Consider the following 17,346-nt stretch of genomic DNA (forward strand, 5'->3'; position numbering starts at 1 on the left):
AGGGAGCTCTGCACACCCTCTGACCGCCTCTCTTTCCTCTCTGTAGATTAACTGACAGATTCCTCCCTGATCTGACATAAAGCAGTTCCGCACACACCCAACATCCCTGCCGCTGTCAGGAACGTTTGTCAGAGTAGATGTGTAACTAATTCAGTAGATGTGTTTTTTGTCAAACTAATTCAGTTTCAGGTGGGCTTCAGGTGCCACCTACATATGTATTTATTTGTTGCTTGCGTTACTTCTGAAGATGGGAGAAAAAGGTCTTTAAGGGAAAAAAAAAGACTTTAGGCTTTGTCTTTGAGACTCCAGAAGAGGGCTAGGGTGTCCTGACCAACTGTGTCCCATCTCTCAGCCCCTGTGGGGCGGGAGCCAAGCCAACCCTGGGAGACAGTCACCTTAAAGAAGAGGCAGGTAAGGAGGCCAAGGCTCTGGGTCCAACTAGAAGGTAGAGTTCAGGATAAAAGCCAGCCTGACTTTGAAGATCACAAAGACCCAGAAAGGATCCTAAGCAGGGAAGGCGCCACGGAGAGCTGCCATGCCAGTGGGCTGAGCCCGGGTCTCCCCACACTCCGTGATAGAGCAGTCTTCCCCTCCCCTGGAAACAAAAGAGCGGTGGGCTGGGCTGGGCCCCGTTGGTGGGCTGGGCCCTGTTCCCCTGGCCTGGGGTCCTCGTGACAGCAGGTGCTATGGAAACAAGATAGCCAGCAACACCAAACCCATGACACTTTCAATATACTTTATTAAAAAGTTTCTCTGTATAAATTTCCTAAAATTTTTAAAATTAAAATTAAACACCCTCCCCAACCCGGCACAAAAAAAAAAAAAAAAAAAAAAAACAAACAAAAAAACACAACATTAGAGGAATGCCAAAAATATTCTCTATTATGACTTTTTTCATCCTTTAATGAAGGCATTGGTCCCACAACAGTGCACAAAGATTAAGGGATTTTGCTTCCTTCTAACTAGATCATTTGTTAGAGGCTTTAGAAAAGGAAAATTAACTTGAAATCTAATCTAGGAAATTGGGCGGGGGGAAGTTAAAAAAAAAAGCTGGACTCTTGTTTCTTCACCTTACAAGGCTTTCCATCTAAAGTCGTGCTTACTGAAGAGGGAAGAAATGAACCAAGCAGAAGTATATAGATAGCGGTGAAATGTGGAGTTCTATCCTAGACCTTACACTTGGCCCAAAAGAGGCAGAGTGTGAGACTCCAGGGGGAGTATGAGTTTATAGAAATGTTCACAAAACACCAGCAGTGGATAACTATTACACAACGTTCGAAGTATACGATATAACTGCCCGGAGACAGAGAGCATTGGGTCCACAGACACATTTAGCACCATATTGATAGATCATGCGGCAGAACGGTTCCTCCCAAGTTCGAGTGTAAATCAAAGCAGGAAATGGAACAGTGTGAGGATGTCTATACCCAGAGCTTCTACAGAGACGACTTGCAATGGCTGACTCCTTCTTCTTCAAGAGGTATGTGCTGCTGGTCAGCCACCCTTAGGTCCCCAGGGCAGCAATGACTCCGGGGTTGACGAGCGCTGAGCATTGATGGAGGGGCGGGCGGGGGAGGGCAGGAAAGAAGTACAGGGGAAAAGTCACGTTACTGACGAAGAAGGACACTGGGTTTCTCACGAAAACTGTCCCATGGACTCTGGTTTTCCTCCCTAATCTCGCTTTTCCGTTGAGTGCCTTTCACGGCTTCCCTAGCAGTCCCTGGCCTGGGTTTGGGGCCCTGTGTGCAATCTGAGCCCTTTCACTGCCTCGCCCGGCCCCAGGGCCTTTGTGCACACCACGCTCGCCCCATTCTGGCTCTGGCTGGGCTCTCGTATCCGCAGTTGAAATGGCCAACATCATGCAGATAGTGGGTAGCCCCAGTGTCAACACTAGTATGGAGAGGAAGAATAATTATTTAAAGATGAAGAGGGAGGAATAGTTGGGTATGTGTTTCCTCGTTGGCAAGAATCCAAGTATACAAGTATGTTTTTAGGAAATAACAATAATTCAGAAAATGAATTCCCTGTGTTTTATTTGAATTATCTTCCTTATCTAAGATACCACCCACCTCCTCTGTCATAAGCTCTCATAATCATTGTCTTTCAAATATCTTCATGAGGTGAATAACTGGCCTGGATCTCTTCTCTGATTTGCAAAAGCCACAAACCCAAAAGAATCCTCAGTCACTTACCAGGAGCGCAAACCGTTTCACATTCTTTCTGTGAATTAAATCTGTTTTCGTTGCCACTGCAGCCTCCGTACCAGAATCTCATGCAGCTTTTGGTCTCCACATCGTAGTACCATTTTAAGATGAATTTCCTGCAAGTTCCTTCTTCTTTGGGCAACTTGCATATATCTTTAATAACAGGATGAGAAAAGAGCATTCATTAGGACACCCGAGGGACTCTGCCCCCAGCACTTGGGGCTGAAGGTCTCAACACAAGGCTGACAGAGCAAAGAGGAGAGTTTGCAGGAGGGAAACCCTCTTCGCCTCCCCAGGCCCCTGCCCCCACCCCCGGGCTGTGGGATGCACGTGATTCTCACCCACAGCAAGAATACAATGACCTTGATGGAAAGACCTCACCAACTTCCCTGGGATACGAAATGCAAGGCATCATTATTGAATAATTTCAGATGAAATGAACTGTGTTTTCCCTTTCCAGTCATGGGGCCATTTGCCTTCCAGTTCCTTCCATAGTAAAGCCCCACTGAAGAAACTGCATCTTAATAAAACTATGTCGTTTTCTACTCCTCTGCAAAATAGCAACTACGTTCTGTCAGAACACAGTTCAAAAATGAGGCCATACATTTCATGACAAAGCCAAACAGATGTGAAATAAAAGTTAAAGTGGAAAAGAAAATTCCTTTTTGAGTGTGTGCATTTGTGTGCAGATTGTGTGTGTGTGTGTGTGTGTATGTGTGTGTGTAGCTGAGGGCCTTCGAGAGCAGCTAAATTAAACAAGTAAGTAAAAGAAGTGCTACCACTGATCTAAAACCCACAATGGCAAAAATGTCACAGAGCAAAGCTGTTTTGAAGACACAGAAGCATTCTTTTTCCAGTTAAGGAAGTTTATGTTTTAAATACATACTTCTGATGCAGCCCAGCTGCAAAGTAAGAGCTACACTCTCTCCATGATGCCTGGAAAGAAAAGTTTACAGCCCTTCTACAGTAAAATATCTGTTTACAGAGTTTTCTGGCAAACTCCAGACCATGCTGGGAAAGAGACGCATTACTGTCAACCATTATCCGAAAGTTTGAAAACCGTAAACCTTCCTTTGACCAACGTCCCTGGAGTGGACGATGCTACACGTTTATGGGAGTAGCCTACATGCCCGAGTCACAGGGCCCTCCCCCTGCAGGGCTGACATCTCCATGGGCCTCTGTCCCCACCCCCGTGAGTTGCTCACAGCTGCAGAGGTTGGGAGCATCTACAGTTCTGATTGCACCAAGAAGTAAAAGGAAAACCAAAGTCTTGGGTTAGAGAATCAAAGGTTGAGTGAATCGTCATGGACCAGACTCAGAGGTACACAGGACTGAGGCTCAGAATTGGCCTAAAACCCTCTCTGATCACGTGGGGAAGCCATTACCCAGGCACAAAGACTGGGGGCTCCACAGGATCCCCTAATTGCAGACCCTTTCAGAGGCCCAGGTAGCCAGAAAGCCCTAGGAAGAACCAATGAAGCCAGAATAAAATGATGACAATTTACGAAAACAACTTTTTTTTCCTCTCGAATGTGTCAACAACTGAAGGAGAATGCCTGGCTTTCAAGAAATGTCATGCAGGGGACAGAGCAAGGCAAAATGATTCAACCACCAAAACTCTCCCCTCGTTTGCTGGTGGGCTCCCCGTTTAGTGGGAAGCTCAGACCAAATGGTAGCCTCGTCCCCAATCCTTTCTTCCCCCCAACATCCCCCACATGGCTCGTGTTCGTTCCAACTTTGTTCCAAATGCTCCCAGTGCCCACTCCCCCATGCTCTCTTAAAACGGGCACAGGAAGTCCTCCCAGGGACTTCAGCCTGAGGTGGCCCTGTGGAAGGACACTCTGCTCCCTGACTGGTTGGCTTTTCCGGCTTACTAGGATTTGCGCCCTAACTGTCCAGCCCCAAACTATTGCTCTTGCATCCCACACCCTATATGCCAGTGAGGGTCGCTGCTAAGACCCCACAGTGCTTCTCAAGGTGACACAAGGTGCCGGCACTGTGGGCACCCAGATATTTGGTAGACCAAGAGAAACATATTCACGAGGGCCCCACACTGTTAAAAGACCAAAACGTGGGAGTCTTCATTTTTAAGCATGAAAACGGGAGGTTTGGTCCTTAAGAAGCCTTGTACTTTTAAATTCCCATCATCATCTTGGTTTCTGAGATGCGCCATGCAGACTGGACTCACCCATGCTGTGTCTATGCAGAAATAACCATTTAAAAGACACAAAAATAAAAATGTCTTGTGTCCAGAGAGGTGTGGTTGGAAGGACCTCATTGAGCTTCTCCCCAGAACAAGTCTTTGGACACAACAGTTGCTCATGTGCTCACTCCAAAATGAGTTCACCCCTTCGGGCACAGCCTGGAGAGAGCCTGGGGTCCTCTTCGACCTGAGAGGAGGTTCTGGTTGCCCGTGTGCCCATTTTCTCCTCCTTCCATTGAGAACCCAAGAGGAGCCGAAAGGACAATAGGAGTAAAAGTTATCAATAACCTTTCCTGATTCACTTTTGCCCAGAATAACATCATCAATACATTTCATCTTAAAAGGTAGACTTGAGGGGTTGCCTGATTCCGATCACCATCTGGGTGAAACTTTCTGGTGAAACAGTGACTGGTCCCTGGGCATCAGTGAGCCTCCAAGCACAAGAGGAAACGGACACCAGCACAAAGTCTAGAAAACCCTGCCAGGGAATCCCAGCTGTTCACGGAAGCTACAGGAGCCAACCTAGGAATTCTAAAACAGAATCATGGGGTGCAAGGCGCCCCAAGAAACACTGTCCATTTTTGTAACAACGACGTGTGCATGTTCACACGTGTGCATGCATGCCCATGCATCACATTCGTGGAAAAAATCAGGAGGGATATTCATTGGGTTGTTAATGGTGGCCATCAGTACTGCAACCATGGAGTGACATTTTCTTATGCTTTCCTGTATGTTCTAGATTCTCCACAATGAATACCTATGATATTACTCTCTGAAACAGAACACATTCCATTGGAAAATCTTCCCTTTTCTTTATAGTTTGAGATTTCTATAGTGTCTAAGAGCAGCATTTTAAAAGTTATCAGCTTGGATATTTTCCAAGCCAACACGTGACTGGTATTAAAGTGCTTCCTAGAGCAAATCTGGTGTGTGCGATGGAGGGGTGGGTGTTTATGTTACAGTTGTAAATATGTGTAAACATGCTCCTCATCGATTTAATGGTTTCAAAGACAAGAAGAAGGTTTAATAGCCTTCAGATCCAGCACTGTTGATATGGAATCAGGTGCTTCCAGCCACAGAAGCAGGTATGATTTGCCTGAATGAGTGAATGCCCGAGCCAACATTTTGAGCTTTAATTGGCTCAAAAGGTACCAAGGAAATTTTTTGTATTTTAACTTTATTTTGAATGTAGCTGTGGTTAAGGTTTGGATCCTTTGCTTTTTTACATCTTGACTAATAGATTTTCATTTTTTAGGACTTTTCTATTTCACAACAACAACAAAAAAATGCCAAATGCCCTGTGAGGCTCATCATAACCCAAACATTGCCATCAATATAGGTACATCCTCAGGCAACAACAAACGCACAGCCTTCAAAAGGGCTATTTCTCTTCTACCAAGCAGGGAAAATTTTTATAGCTATTTAATGGACCTCAATCTGTGAGATTAAGTTAGTTCTATAAATGACCATTAACATAAAGTCATCTATTTTCCCCAGTATACCATTTGGTGCTAGCCAGTGTGACAGACTGGGACACAGCCAACCAAATACTGTATTTTGTCAAATCTAAGATATCTTAATTTCATTGTGCACTATTATTTTATATCCCCCTAAATAGGACAAAACACTGTCAACAGCCATGACATGTCATCAATTGTAAGTCACACTTCAATTTCAGAAGTTTTACAAGGGGAAAATAGTGAATCTTAGAATCAATAAAATAAGTAAAACATTGAAGAACTTCCTTCAGAGCTATGTAATTGACTTACTAACACCTGCTCAAAGTGGTTATTCCTACAGATGGTTAATTTCTAGAATAAGTAAAAAAGAATGTTACACACTTGGTGAATATCTGGGCTCTCTTCTGCATTGAAACTTTTCTGCAATTGGTATGGGATAAGCCAATAACTTAGGATTCTCTTTGTAATATTGGAAAAAGTATATTTTCTGAAAAAGAATTGTGTGTTGTTTAGAAACTTCATAGCTTTGCCTTTAGCAGTAATATGCATAGAGAATATCTATCCAAGTCCTCTTAAACCAAAAATGAGGACGAGAGAGTGCCAAAAACCTAAAGCCAAAATTAGCAACTCTGTAGCAGTCCCAAAGCTAGCCGCAACAAAGTGGGCTACAAACATGCCTGGCCCAGTTTTAAAGGCTGTGAGAATTGCCAAAAGATTGGTTTAAGTGTTGCTAACGGCCCTCCTAGGTAGCAAATGGATCACAGAAAAGTGGATGTGATTCTTCTACATCCTGAGGAAAGCATAAAGTGGGATGGGGTATTTTGGAATGTGGGGATTTGTTTCGTTTTGCTGAAGAAAATACAAGTATTAACCATTTAAAACAGAATCATGCAATATTGCAAAGTCTGGAATCCTGAGTGGTGAGTAATGATGCCTTCAGTCTGCCACTGTAAACAACCTTTCCCTCAAAGTCCAGGCCTTCCTGCTACACCCAAACTCCATGCCGAACAGGGCCAGACCTCATTTGGGGGACAAATAATCCCCTCACTAGCCCCCTCCCAGTATGTGCCTGCATCAAACAAAGGAATGCCTGATAAACATCTGTTAAGCATAATTTCAAAGTGGTCCAACATTAACCTATGCCAACAAAAAGTCAAGCTTTAAAACTGCTCGCTCTTCCAAGATGTCCATCGACAGATGAATGGATAAAGAAGAAGTGGTATATATACACAATGGAATATTACGCAGCCATCAAAAGGAATGAGATCTTGCCATTTGCAACGACGTGGACGGAACTGGAGGGTGTTATGCTGAGTGAAATAAGTCAATCAGAGAAAGACATGTATCATAGGACCTCACTGATATGAGGAATTCTTAATCTCAGGAAACAAACTGAGGGTTGCTGGAGTGGTGAGGGGTGGGAGGAAGGGGGTGGCTGGGTGATAGACATTGGGGCGGGTATGTGCTATGGTGAGCGCTGTGAATTGTGCAAGACTGTTGAATCACAGATCTGTACTTTTGAAACAAATAATGCAATATATGTTAAGAAAAAAGAAAAAGAAGAAGATAGCAGGAGGGGAAGAATGAAGGGGAGTAAGTCAGAGGGGGAGACGAAGCATGAGAGATGATGGACTCTGAGAAACAAACTGAGGGTTCTAGAGGGGAGGAGGGTAGCGGGATGGGTTAGCCTGGTGATGGGTATTAAGGAGGGCACGTTCTGCGTGGAGCACAGGGTGTTATGCACAAACAATGAATCATGGAACACTGCATCAAAAACTAATGATGTAATATATGGTGATTAACATAACAATAAAAATTTTTAAAAAATAAATTAAAAAAAAAAACTGCTGGCTCTTCTTCTCCTCCATCCGATGACATGGACGGGGGACTTTTCATTTCATAGGGTTTTGCCCACAAGTCCCTGCACAGACTCAAACACTGGTCACCATGTGTTCTAAATCCAAAGTGCTAAACTGTAACAAAATGCAGTTCCTTAAGGTAGAATCAAACCCCAGAGAATCTTTTATTCGTGGAGGTAAAAATAGGGCAAAGAAAAGAATCTCACATTTAATCCTGGGACAGGGATACATCTCTGTAACTACAAACCATGTTTCTAATTAACTGGTAATGCAGAAAAGAAGAGAAATTAAACTGCACTCGTGTCTACAGATAAAAACTAGCTTTTAAACTTCATTTGCCTGCATTGTCTAGAAAAGACATCTTTGGAGAAATACTGCATGGTATGGTAATCGCTATCTGGATGCAAAATACGCAAGCAACTACGGAGCATGAATACAGTTAGTATATTTTTAAGTTACTTAATAAAGTGATTCGTTGTCACTCTTTTTCTACCTGCAAAAATATAAATATCATGGAAAAGTCTTTCTCCCTGGGGAAAATTCCTAAGACGACTTAATTATAGCGGGGAGGTGGGGGAGGGGGAGGAGGTTGGGAGAGAGAGAGGAAGCTCTCATCTCCTGATTCTGACTCCTGATTCCATTGTGAGGTTTAAACATTTTTTTTAAAGATTTTATTTATTTATTTGAGAGAGAGAGAGGGAAATAGCATGAGAGGGGAGAGGGTCAGAGGGAGAAGCAGGCTCCCCGCTGAGCCAGGAGCCCGATGTGGGACTCGAATCCTAGGACCCTGGGATCATGACCTGAGCCGAAGGCAGTCGCTTAACCAACTGAGCCACCCAGGCGCCCGTGACGTTTAAACATTTTAAAGTAAATATCAAATTGATTTCCTTCAAAAAGAGTTCTCAAAAATGGCGTGTGGGTGTGTGTGTGCCCGTGCATTGAGCAAATGTAGAAGATGAAGTGCCTTCTGCAGCAAAGTGCTGTTTTGTTACTGTGGGACTAGGGGTAGTGATCAATTATGTAGGGTCTTGTTCTTGAGCACTGGGTGTTATATGCAACTGATGAATCACTGAACTCTCCATCTGAAACTAATGATGTACTTACTATATGTTGGCTGACTGAATTTAAATTTTAAAAAAGCAAGTTATATCTTCGCACTGACTTGAATCACTAGCTGGGAAATACACAGCCATGCACGGGCACACACAGGGAAGAGTTAAAGAACCTCTAAGTTCTGGGCTTGAGGTTATGTAGTAACCACAATGAAGGAGAAAGGTTAGAATCATCTGTATCTAACTACTTGTAGCCATAGAAGACTCACAAGCCCGGACAAAAACCCTTTTCTCTGCCACATGGTGAGAGGAGACATAAGCGGGAAAGGTCTGGATTCAAAGGACTTTCCTAACTCTGAGCCTATGACTCAGTCTTAAACAACAAACGTAAGAGGCCAACCAGATTCTTGTTTAAAGATTATGTTGTTTATATTAACTAAATACCCTTTATATATTTGTGTCCCTTCTGGACCGCACGTAAGAAAACCAGAAACATGCCCAAATCTCACCATGGAACTTACTCTTAGTCATTTTATTTCAGTGAAGAACTGGATTTTCTGGAATTTTGTATTTCCTACACTCTGTGAGGGGTAACGTTCCCAGCGAGTGGGAAACAAGAGACAGAGTTCAGTGACTTTGAAGTTAGAGTTTCATCTGTCCTGACCATATCTTTGGGAGCTCTGTCTGAGCTCAAGCACCATGTTGGGAACCCATTCACCATGCAGGTGACTGAGGCAGGAAGCCGGAGTGGCTTAGAGCTACAGGTGCCCCAGTGCAGGGCACAAAGGCTCATCCGTGGTCTCCTGATGCAGGTCTCAGAAGATTGTTTCTGTGCAGAAATCGAGGAGGCAGAAGAGGTCTGGGTATCTTCTCCATCCCAAACCCTACTTCCCATTGTGTTAATTTAAGTTGAAAATTAGAACATTAAAGGTTTGTATAAAATCTTTTTAAGCAATTCCTAACAAGTTCAAGTTTAATTACCCAGTCTACCTTGAATTCCTGAATCGTTCCCATAAATTTAGACCAAGAGAAGAGAATGTCTTGCTTTTCTGTCAATCTTCCCAATGGGAAGGCTGCAAGAGTTTGAAAAACACATGGCTGTCTCTACCACAGACCAATTCCTAAACTTGTGTCCAAAAGCGAATTATTTTAAACCTTTTTCAGTTCTCTAAGTAATTCATTGGCTTAGAGTAATTGCACATCTATGTTTGTAATTCCACAATTCCTGCATTGACTTAGTTTCTTTCCAGTAACTCCTGACGCTGCATGTCAGGATGGTTGCAGCTGAACTAAGGGATGATAGATAGACAGACAGATGGACACAGACATAGAGATACAGTATAAGATACGCATACAGACACAGAAAATAAATACAGATGTACACACAGACATGGCTATAGGGGAAGTCCATTGATGGAACAGAATATTCTAGCAACAGAGAAGATTGTCTTAGAAACAACTAAAAGCATCAAGAGGTCTCTCCCCCCAAGTGGCCGCGAGGAGATGGGTGTGTGGAGTCAGAAATCATCCAATTTTATGTAAACACAGATGGGATAGGATGCAGTCTCTACAGAAAGGGTAAGATGGAGAAACAGACATCATTTTCAAAACTTACAGAGGAAAGAGCAAAATGAGGAATCCTCCAGAAAGGCTCAGAAAGCAGTGTGTCGGAGCTTCTGACAATGCAGTGCATACTGAGAAAGCACAGGGCTTTTAAATCCAGCACCAAAGCAGTGAGCCTCAGCAAATGCCTTTTATCAGAGTCAATTACAGAAATAAACATTGTAAAGAGAAATGCCTTCGTCCTCCGGACAGTGGCCAATACATCAAAGAATAAGGACATGTCCCCAGTGAGTGGAAACCTTTTGCTTTGGGGTCCATAAAACAATACCATATGTAAATGCCCACGGAATTTTGACTTTGGATATTACTGCCAACATCTTTTGCAGAACACCCATAAGCCGAGCGTATCAACTGTATCGATAATCAGTTTCTCGTGAGCGAACAATCTAAGCTCACGTTCCACTGAATGAGGGTTGAGGTCACACAGAGTCGCAGGGTCCCATTGCCCAGCAACAAAAGCATATAAACAGTTGTCAGTTTCAGAAACAGGTGTAACTCGTCACTGATTGAAATGTGCACACCTCGGGCTCAGGCACGCAGACGGGGGGACGACAGACTAAGGCAGGTCGTGTGCTTAGGGAATTAGGACCAGAACGTCCATCCCAGGGGTCACTTCCAAACCCATGTATTTCATGCATTCTAATCTGTGTTGCTTTGTGTCCTTTTAAGCAGTTGTTATTAGATTAAGTCACTGAGGGAACGAGTCCTATGCTTCCGGCATCACAAGCCACAAATCAACTCTAACCCCATCAGGAGATACAGGAGAATCCGATCAACAGACACATGAATTCCCGGCTCTAGCCCCAAAGCACCTTTGAAGAGTCTGGTGACAGGAAAGGAAAGTGGCCATTTACAACTTGGACTATGCAGAAGAAGACCACATTGGGCCACAGAATGCCCACTGGGAACTTCCCCACAGAAGTCGGGCTTGCCTGAGAATTAGAACCCCAGTGGACGACCCAGAATCCAGGCTTCAAAGGCTTGAGAGTGTCTGGAAGGATGCTCTCTCAGCGCTGTGAATGGACCTAACACTCTCACAACTCACCTGTCTCACCACCGGCCACTGGTTCCGTGCTCACCATGAGATTGATGGTTGAACTAGAAGCCGACCTTGCTTGTGGAGGTGGAGGCTGAGCTTTCTCTATAAAAGAAAAACACAGGCAACTATTTGGAAACACGGAAGCTAAAGGGCTTAGGAATTCTCGGGGACCGACGGCTCACTTGAGGGCGAGACCTGCAAAGTCTCTCCAGACACTACCAATGTCTGTCGTCTGCAGGTTCCGCTCATCTCAACAAGCAAATGGAGGAAATCTCTGAACATTTCCCACATAAGCGCTTCTGCTTCCATCCATGAAAATGGAGCCCTGGGGTTGAAGGGTCTTTGCACTCGTATCTTCCTGGATTGCATGGTGACTGCCGGGATTTCCCTTTCCTCAGGCAGAATTCCTTGATCCGAGTTACACTGGCCCACAGAGAAAGGAATGTGGGCCCCCTCCGCATCCCAGGAGCAACACGGGTCAAGAAGAAGGTGAGGTGGGGGAATCTGGGAGAACTTTAGAAGATCAGGGGTGTGAGTAATTAACAGGGACTGGAATGCATGCAAGAGTAGGTCTCGGGCCTCAGGGCCACGGAGGAGCGAGGGGGACAATGGGCCACAGAGGGCAGAGCCACGGAGGGCAGAATACCAGCATGGCGGACCAGGGAGGGGAGCCCTGCGGCCCTTCGCACGGTGGCTGTGGACGTCCCCTGGCCTTGGGCTGGTAAGACTCCCAGGGCTTGGTTACCCTCTGAGGAGCCAGTGAGTCTTGGTGGTGTTTTCTGCTCACCGAACGTGGAGACACACTTGGTCGTGGTGGGCAGTCAAGACTCCGGCCAGGTTCCATGGACCTATTTCTTTCTCTCAGAGCAAGGGCTGCCCTCGGGCCAGATGGATCTGGCTTCCTCCATGAAGTATCTCAGGACCCCAGGGGCAGGGCAAGAGCTCCCAAGGAATCCAGCCTTCCGCTGCATCAATTTCTGAGACTGGGCATCACCCAAACACACAAACCTAACCTTGTTGTTTCAGATTCAATGAATCGGGATCATTCCCTTTATGGCCTGTTTGAGGCTGCACGTGGAAATCGGGGACCGACTGTTCGGGGCTGACCGTGTACTCACTTGTGCTGAAACTTCCTTGGTAGGCAGCTCTGACCTGTGACTTCAAGTAGCAGACCACGGCCACGTGGTACGTGTGCCCGGCGAGCAGGCCCCCGACGGTGCGCTCCGTCACCGACAGGTTCTGCCGCAGCACCAGGGACTGGTCATGGGCCGAGGTGACGGTGAGGTCATAAAAGTAAGGGCTGGGGGGCTCGGGCCTCTCCCAGCGGAGTTTGGCGCTGTTCTCAGTGATGTCGGACACCTGGACCTCTCGGGATGCCTTCACTGGAAGACAGGTGGAGCAGAGTGCAGAGATAAAGCTTAAAACCCTACATGACTGTGACCCACAGGCGACAGACAGCAACAGAAAGAGATGAATCAGCAGGCAGGGGAGCGGAAATTTAGGTGAGCAGGGCATGAATTTCTTGTTCGAGCTCCTGAGGAATATTAGTCTTGGAAGCTACCAACGTCCGTGAAATGTGGAATGCATCATCTCATTATTTCTCAGCAAGGTACAAAACGATTTTTTTTCTACTGAGAATCACTCCTGTTCAGGAGAGACTTTGAAAATACACGGGAAAGCATTCAAGACGGAATGAGCTCCATCATTTAAAATGCATGAAGTCAGGAAACTTTAGGACGTGACAGGAAATTCTTTTAAAGGAATCCCTGCTCTGGGTCTCAGGAAGCCCACCTACCCTCATATCGAATTCCGTCTGGAAGGTGTTTTCCCCACGGACAGTATTAGCACATATTCAGTCTGGGGGGATGGGGGGGAAGCCTGACTGTCCAGGCTCTGACCTGCCAGTCGGCTCACGGAACACCCCACTATCACCACAGCGCAGCCTGGGGCCTCTTTCCTATGGGAATATGCTTCCCGAACCCTGAGGCAGGGTTCGGGGCTTGGCCTGAGCAGTGGAGGAAAGAGGCAGCAGAGCGTGGGAGACTCACTCCATCTGCTCTTTCTGTGGAGCTCACGAGCCTCAAAGAGGAAAGAGAAAAACTGCTTTCTAACAGAAAAAAAAAAAAAAAGCAATGTTTTGACAATCACATGCTCTGACCAGCACCTTCTCAAATGCATCATCTAGAGGTACCATTCCTGGAACAATGACTGCATTTCATTCGCTTTATAAACAGGCTTCAGGGGGCATGCTCTGAACACAGGAAATGAGGATGTCCCAAGCTGGCAGCCCTGAGCATGCTTTCTTACCCGCCGGCTTAGCAGTGGCCGGCTTGGTGGCAGCCGGTTTGGCTGCCTGGGGCTTGGGGGCCTCGGGCTTGGTGGCCACTGGTCTGGCTGCAGCGGGGGGTCTTACAGCTGCTGGTTTCGCGGCCACCGGCTTTGCGGCCACTGCAGGTCTGACCGTGGCTGTCTTGGTGGCCTCAGGCTTGGCAGCCACGGGCCTCACGGCCACGGGTCTCGAAGCGGCTGGTTTGGGCGGGGCTGGCTTTGCTGCGGCTGGCTTTGAGGCTGGCAGATTTACCACAGTCACTGGTTTGGTCGTGGTGGTCACTGGTTTGGTCGTGGTGGTCACTGGTTTGGTCGTGGTGGTCACTGGTTCTGTGGTGGTCACTGGTTTGGATGTAGGACTTGAAGTAACATTATTTGGGATATTTCTGTTAAAACAAATTAAATATTGTTTCAATCCATACATATTTTCGCCTGCCCTCTAAAATTTACAAAAACATAGTCCCCATGAGCTATGTGAACTTTGCTACTTTATCAAAATGCATGCAATAGTTTTTATATTTTACATATAGTATTGCATACATTAAATTCCTTTCTTTTAGAATCTGTGCCAGAGAAAAGATACTGAAATGCTATATATAAAGTAATAGAATCATTAAAAATGAAGTCTGTATTGTACTATGAATACATCTGACATCTTATTTTTTAATTTATAAAATATAATAACTATTTTAATTGTTATTATCATTAGCAATAATGAAATAATACTAGAACAATGTCCTAATTTTTAAAAATTAACCAACTGAAACATATACACCAAAAATTAAATAAAACCAGTTAATAGCTACTCCCATTCTAAGAAAGTATCCACTCAAAAAATGCTATGATGAGCTCAAAATGATTAAGTCAGCATGTACTTTCCCTCCCAGAGCTTACTGTGTATATTTATTTGCCTTAATTTTGGGATGTGGGTGGGGTTTTTTTTTCCACAATTTATTGATTTATTATGGATTCCTAAAAAACACAACCACATAATCAGACGCAACAGCCCAGAGCTGGGCGTCCTCTGCTCGTTGCCCGGAGACGGACACTCACTGATTCATCAGTCTGCCCCTGCTCTAAGACACAAGCGTCATAGGTTCAAGGCGATGTCCTACCACTTCAAACACTAGGTTACAGCGTTCATTCTGTTTTCCTGAAGATAAGGTGGAGGATGGTTCAGGGAATGTTTGAGAGAAATCACAGAGATAACTAAGGCCAGGAAAAGAGCAGCCCTGCACCCGGACGAAGCAGGACACAGCTCACAGCAGCCTCAGCAGCGACGGCCAGTCTGCTCGGCTGAGCGTGGAGCCCGCCCTCCAAGGACAAGGACAAGAGCTGGAGAACTTCAGGGCTGAGAGAGGGAGGCGGGCTCTCTGTCCCCACCGTGGAGGTCAGCCAGGAGTAAGGCACATACTCGTTTGTCAAGGATAATTCAAGTCCAAGTCCCCTCTGGGTGTTACGGTCGGAACCCTCTCCTACCCAGAAAGCATGACAGTCTGTGGCACTCCCTGGAGGGGCACAGGTTGCTGGCACGTTGCCCGGGCTCAGTTCTAGCCACCATGTCCCTGTCACCTCGCCCTCTATCACACGGCCACACAGCCCACCTCTCCATGCCTGGAGCTGGTACCACAGATAGAGCTGGGCCAGCATCCCTGTGGGTACAAGCCCCCCAACCCCCACCCTCTCGTTAGCCTTCCTAGTGGAACACGCACGTTGCCTCCCAGTGTCACCACCATAATCTGTGCTATCATAGCACTAATCATTTTAAGATTTGGGGCCCATGTTTTGCTTAATGTAGTCAATCCTTCTGTAGGAGATCACTTCATACCAGGTGCAGTAGACTGTTTCAACACATGGCCCCAATTTCCCACCCTCTCCCTTCCTGTGCCCTTCGAAATGTGATGTGATAGGGCCTCCCGTTGAGTCGAGCCCCCAACTCTTGAAGCTAGGCTGGCTGGCCATTGGACATCCGTTGGACATCCATCGGCCAATGGAATGTGGCTGAAGTACCAGTGTGCTGGTTCCAACCCAGGCCTCAAGAGGCCTCATGCCCTCTGACTTCTCTCTTGGAACCCTGCCCATTGCCCTGGGAACAAACCCCCAACCTTGCCTCCTGGAGAAGGAGAGGCCATGCAGAGCAAAGGGGAGCCAACCGGCTGAGACCATCCTGACCCCCAAGCACAATGGATGGGCAACTGACCACAGACAAAGAAGTGAGCCCAGCCAAGGCCAGAGGACTGCCCAGCTGAGCCCAAGCAAAACTTGCTAACCCATAGAACTGCGGATTAAATAAATAGCTGCTTTCAACCACTAAGTTTCAAGAATTTGCTCTGCAACAAAAGCAAATGGATACAGCAGATTGAAAAGAATGCCCCACATGACATTTTGGAAGTCACATTTTCTGGATTTCAATGTCTTTACCCAAAAAGTTAGGCATTGTCTGGAGGACCTCTGCATTCTTTCTATACTTTTTGTACTTTTGAAGACAATTATTACAATACTTACAATTGTTTGTGACCAAACTTCACAGGATTCTTAATTGACAATTGGTCCCCTTGGAACCAATCACACTGTTTCCTGATATCTGGGGACAAGTAAAAAGCATTTTCACCTGAGAAAGAGAAAAAAAAATTTTTTTGAAGATTGTATTTATTTATCTGGCAGAGAGAGAGAGAGAGAGAGAGCACAAGCAGGGGGAGGGGCAGAAGGAGAGGGAGAAGCAGACTCCCCACGAGCAGGGAGCCCAATGCAGGGTTCGATCCCAGGACTCCGGGATCATGACCCATGATGAAGGCAGATGCTTAACCGACCGAGCCACCCAGGTGCCCCAGAAAAAATAAATAAATAAGTGCACGTTAATCCCATGCAAATTAAAATTAATCTGCTAATGAGTTAAAAGGATTACACAGCAGGTAGTCAGTCCATAAATATTTGTTAAATTAATTCATTCCTCCAGACAAGCTATGTCTGGTAAATTTAAACATTAAGCACCATGGTACTTGACCCATAAAATATCTCAAGCCAAAATCTTCTGTTTGGCAATATTTGGGTGATTGGGTTGAAGAAAATATTTACTCAGTGTAAGGGGGAGAGAGGACTAGAAGAAAAATCGAGCACAGAGTTGAACAAGTTCCAAGCTCTTGAACATCAAATTGTAACCAAATTACTTTTAAAGTTTTCTCAATGTCGTGCTTAATAAAACTTTTGTTTTTAGTCTTTGGAAGTAGTGACGGTGGCCCCGGGGTGAACTTGCTGCCTCACCTTTGCTTCATGTTTTTTCTCTAACACTTGCGAGGGACAGGCCTTTGCAAATGTGAACACGGTTTTCATGGACCTTGCCTTTCCCTTGAATAGTAAACTCTCTGTACATGCATGTTTTTCCTACTTTCTACAGCTCCCTCAGTAGTTAGATACTCTCCTGTGCTGACCTGGGGCTGGCTCTGTACTGTACCAAGCCCAAGAGCATAGGGTCAATGATGCACCTCCTCACGGATCATCCAGTCTACCAGGACCGCAGGCCACAAAGGAATAACCAGCAGGCCACAGAAAAGATACAATAAGTAGTGTCCAGATTGAGG

The 17,346-nt window shown here is 45.6% G+C and overlaps 1 protein-coding gene across 12 annotated transcripts in view; it reads right to left on the reverse strand.

The window, feature by feature from the left end:
• Nucleotides 1-861: 861 nt before the first annotated feature.
• The window catches only part of COL6A3 (collagen type VI alpha 3 chain), an 80,162-nt gene continuing 63,677 nt past the window's right edge, over nt 862-17,346 (reverse strand). For all 12 annotated transcript variants that reach the window (XM_027588094.2, XM_027588099.2, XM_027588098.2 and 9 more), the window contains 6 exons: nt 16,274-16,379; nt 13,748-14,154; nt 12,559-12,822; nt 11,447-11,542; nt 2,193-2,357; nt 862-1,545 (listed from right to left, as the gene is read on the reverse strand). In XM_027588094.2, coding sequence (XP_027443895.2) covers nt 1,505-1,545; nt 2,193-2,357; nt 11,447-11,542; nt 12,559-12,822; nt 13,748-14,154; nt 16,274-16,379 — 1,079 coding nt within the window. In that variant the 3' untranslated portion in view covers nt 862-1,504. The remainder of the gene's footprint in view (nt 1,546-2,192; nt 2,358-11,446; nt 11,543-12,558; nt 12,823-13,747; nt 14,155-16,273; nt 16,380-17,346) is intronic.

Source organism: Zalophus californianus, chromosome 3 (genome assembly GCF_009762305.2).
Source record: "Zalophus californianus isolate mZalCal1 chromosome 3, mZalCal1.pri.v2, whole genome shotgun sequence".
In the NCBI taxonomy this organism is placed as follows: domain Eukaryota; kingdom Metazoa; phylum Chordata; class Mammalia; order Carnivora; family Otariidae; genus Zalophus; species Zalophus californianus.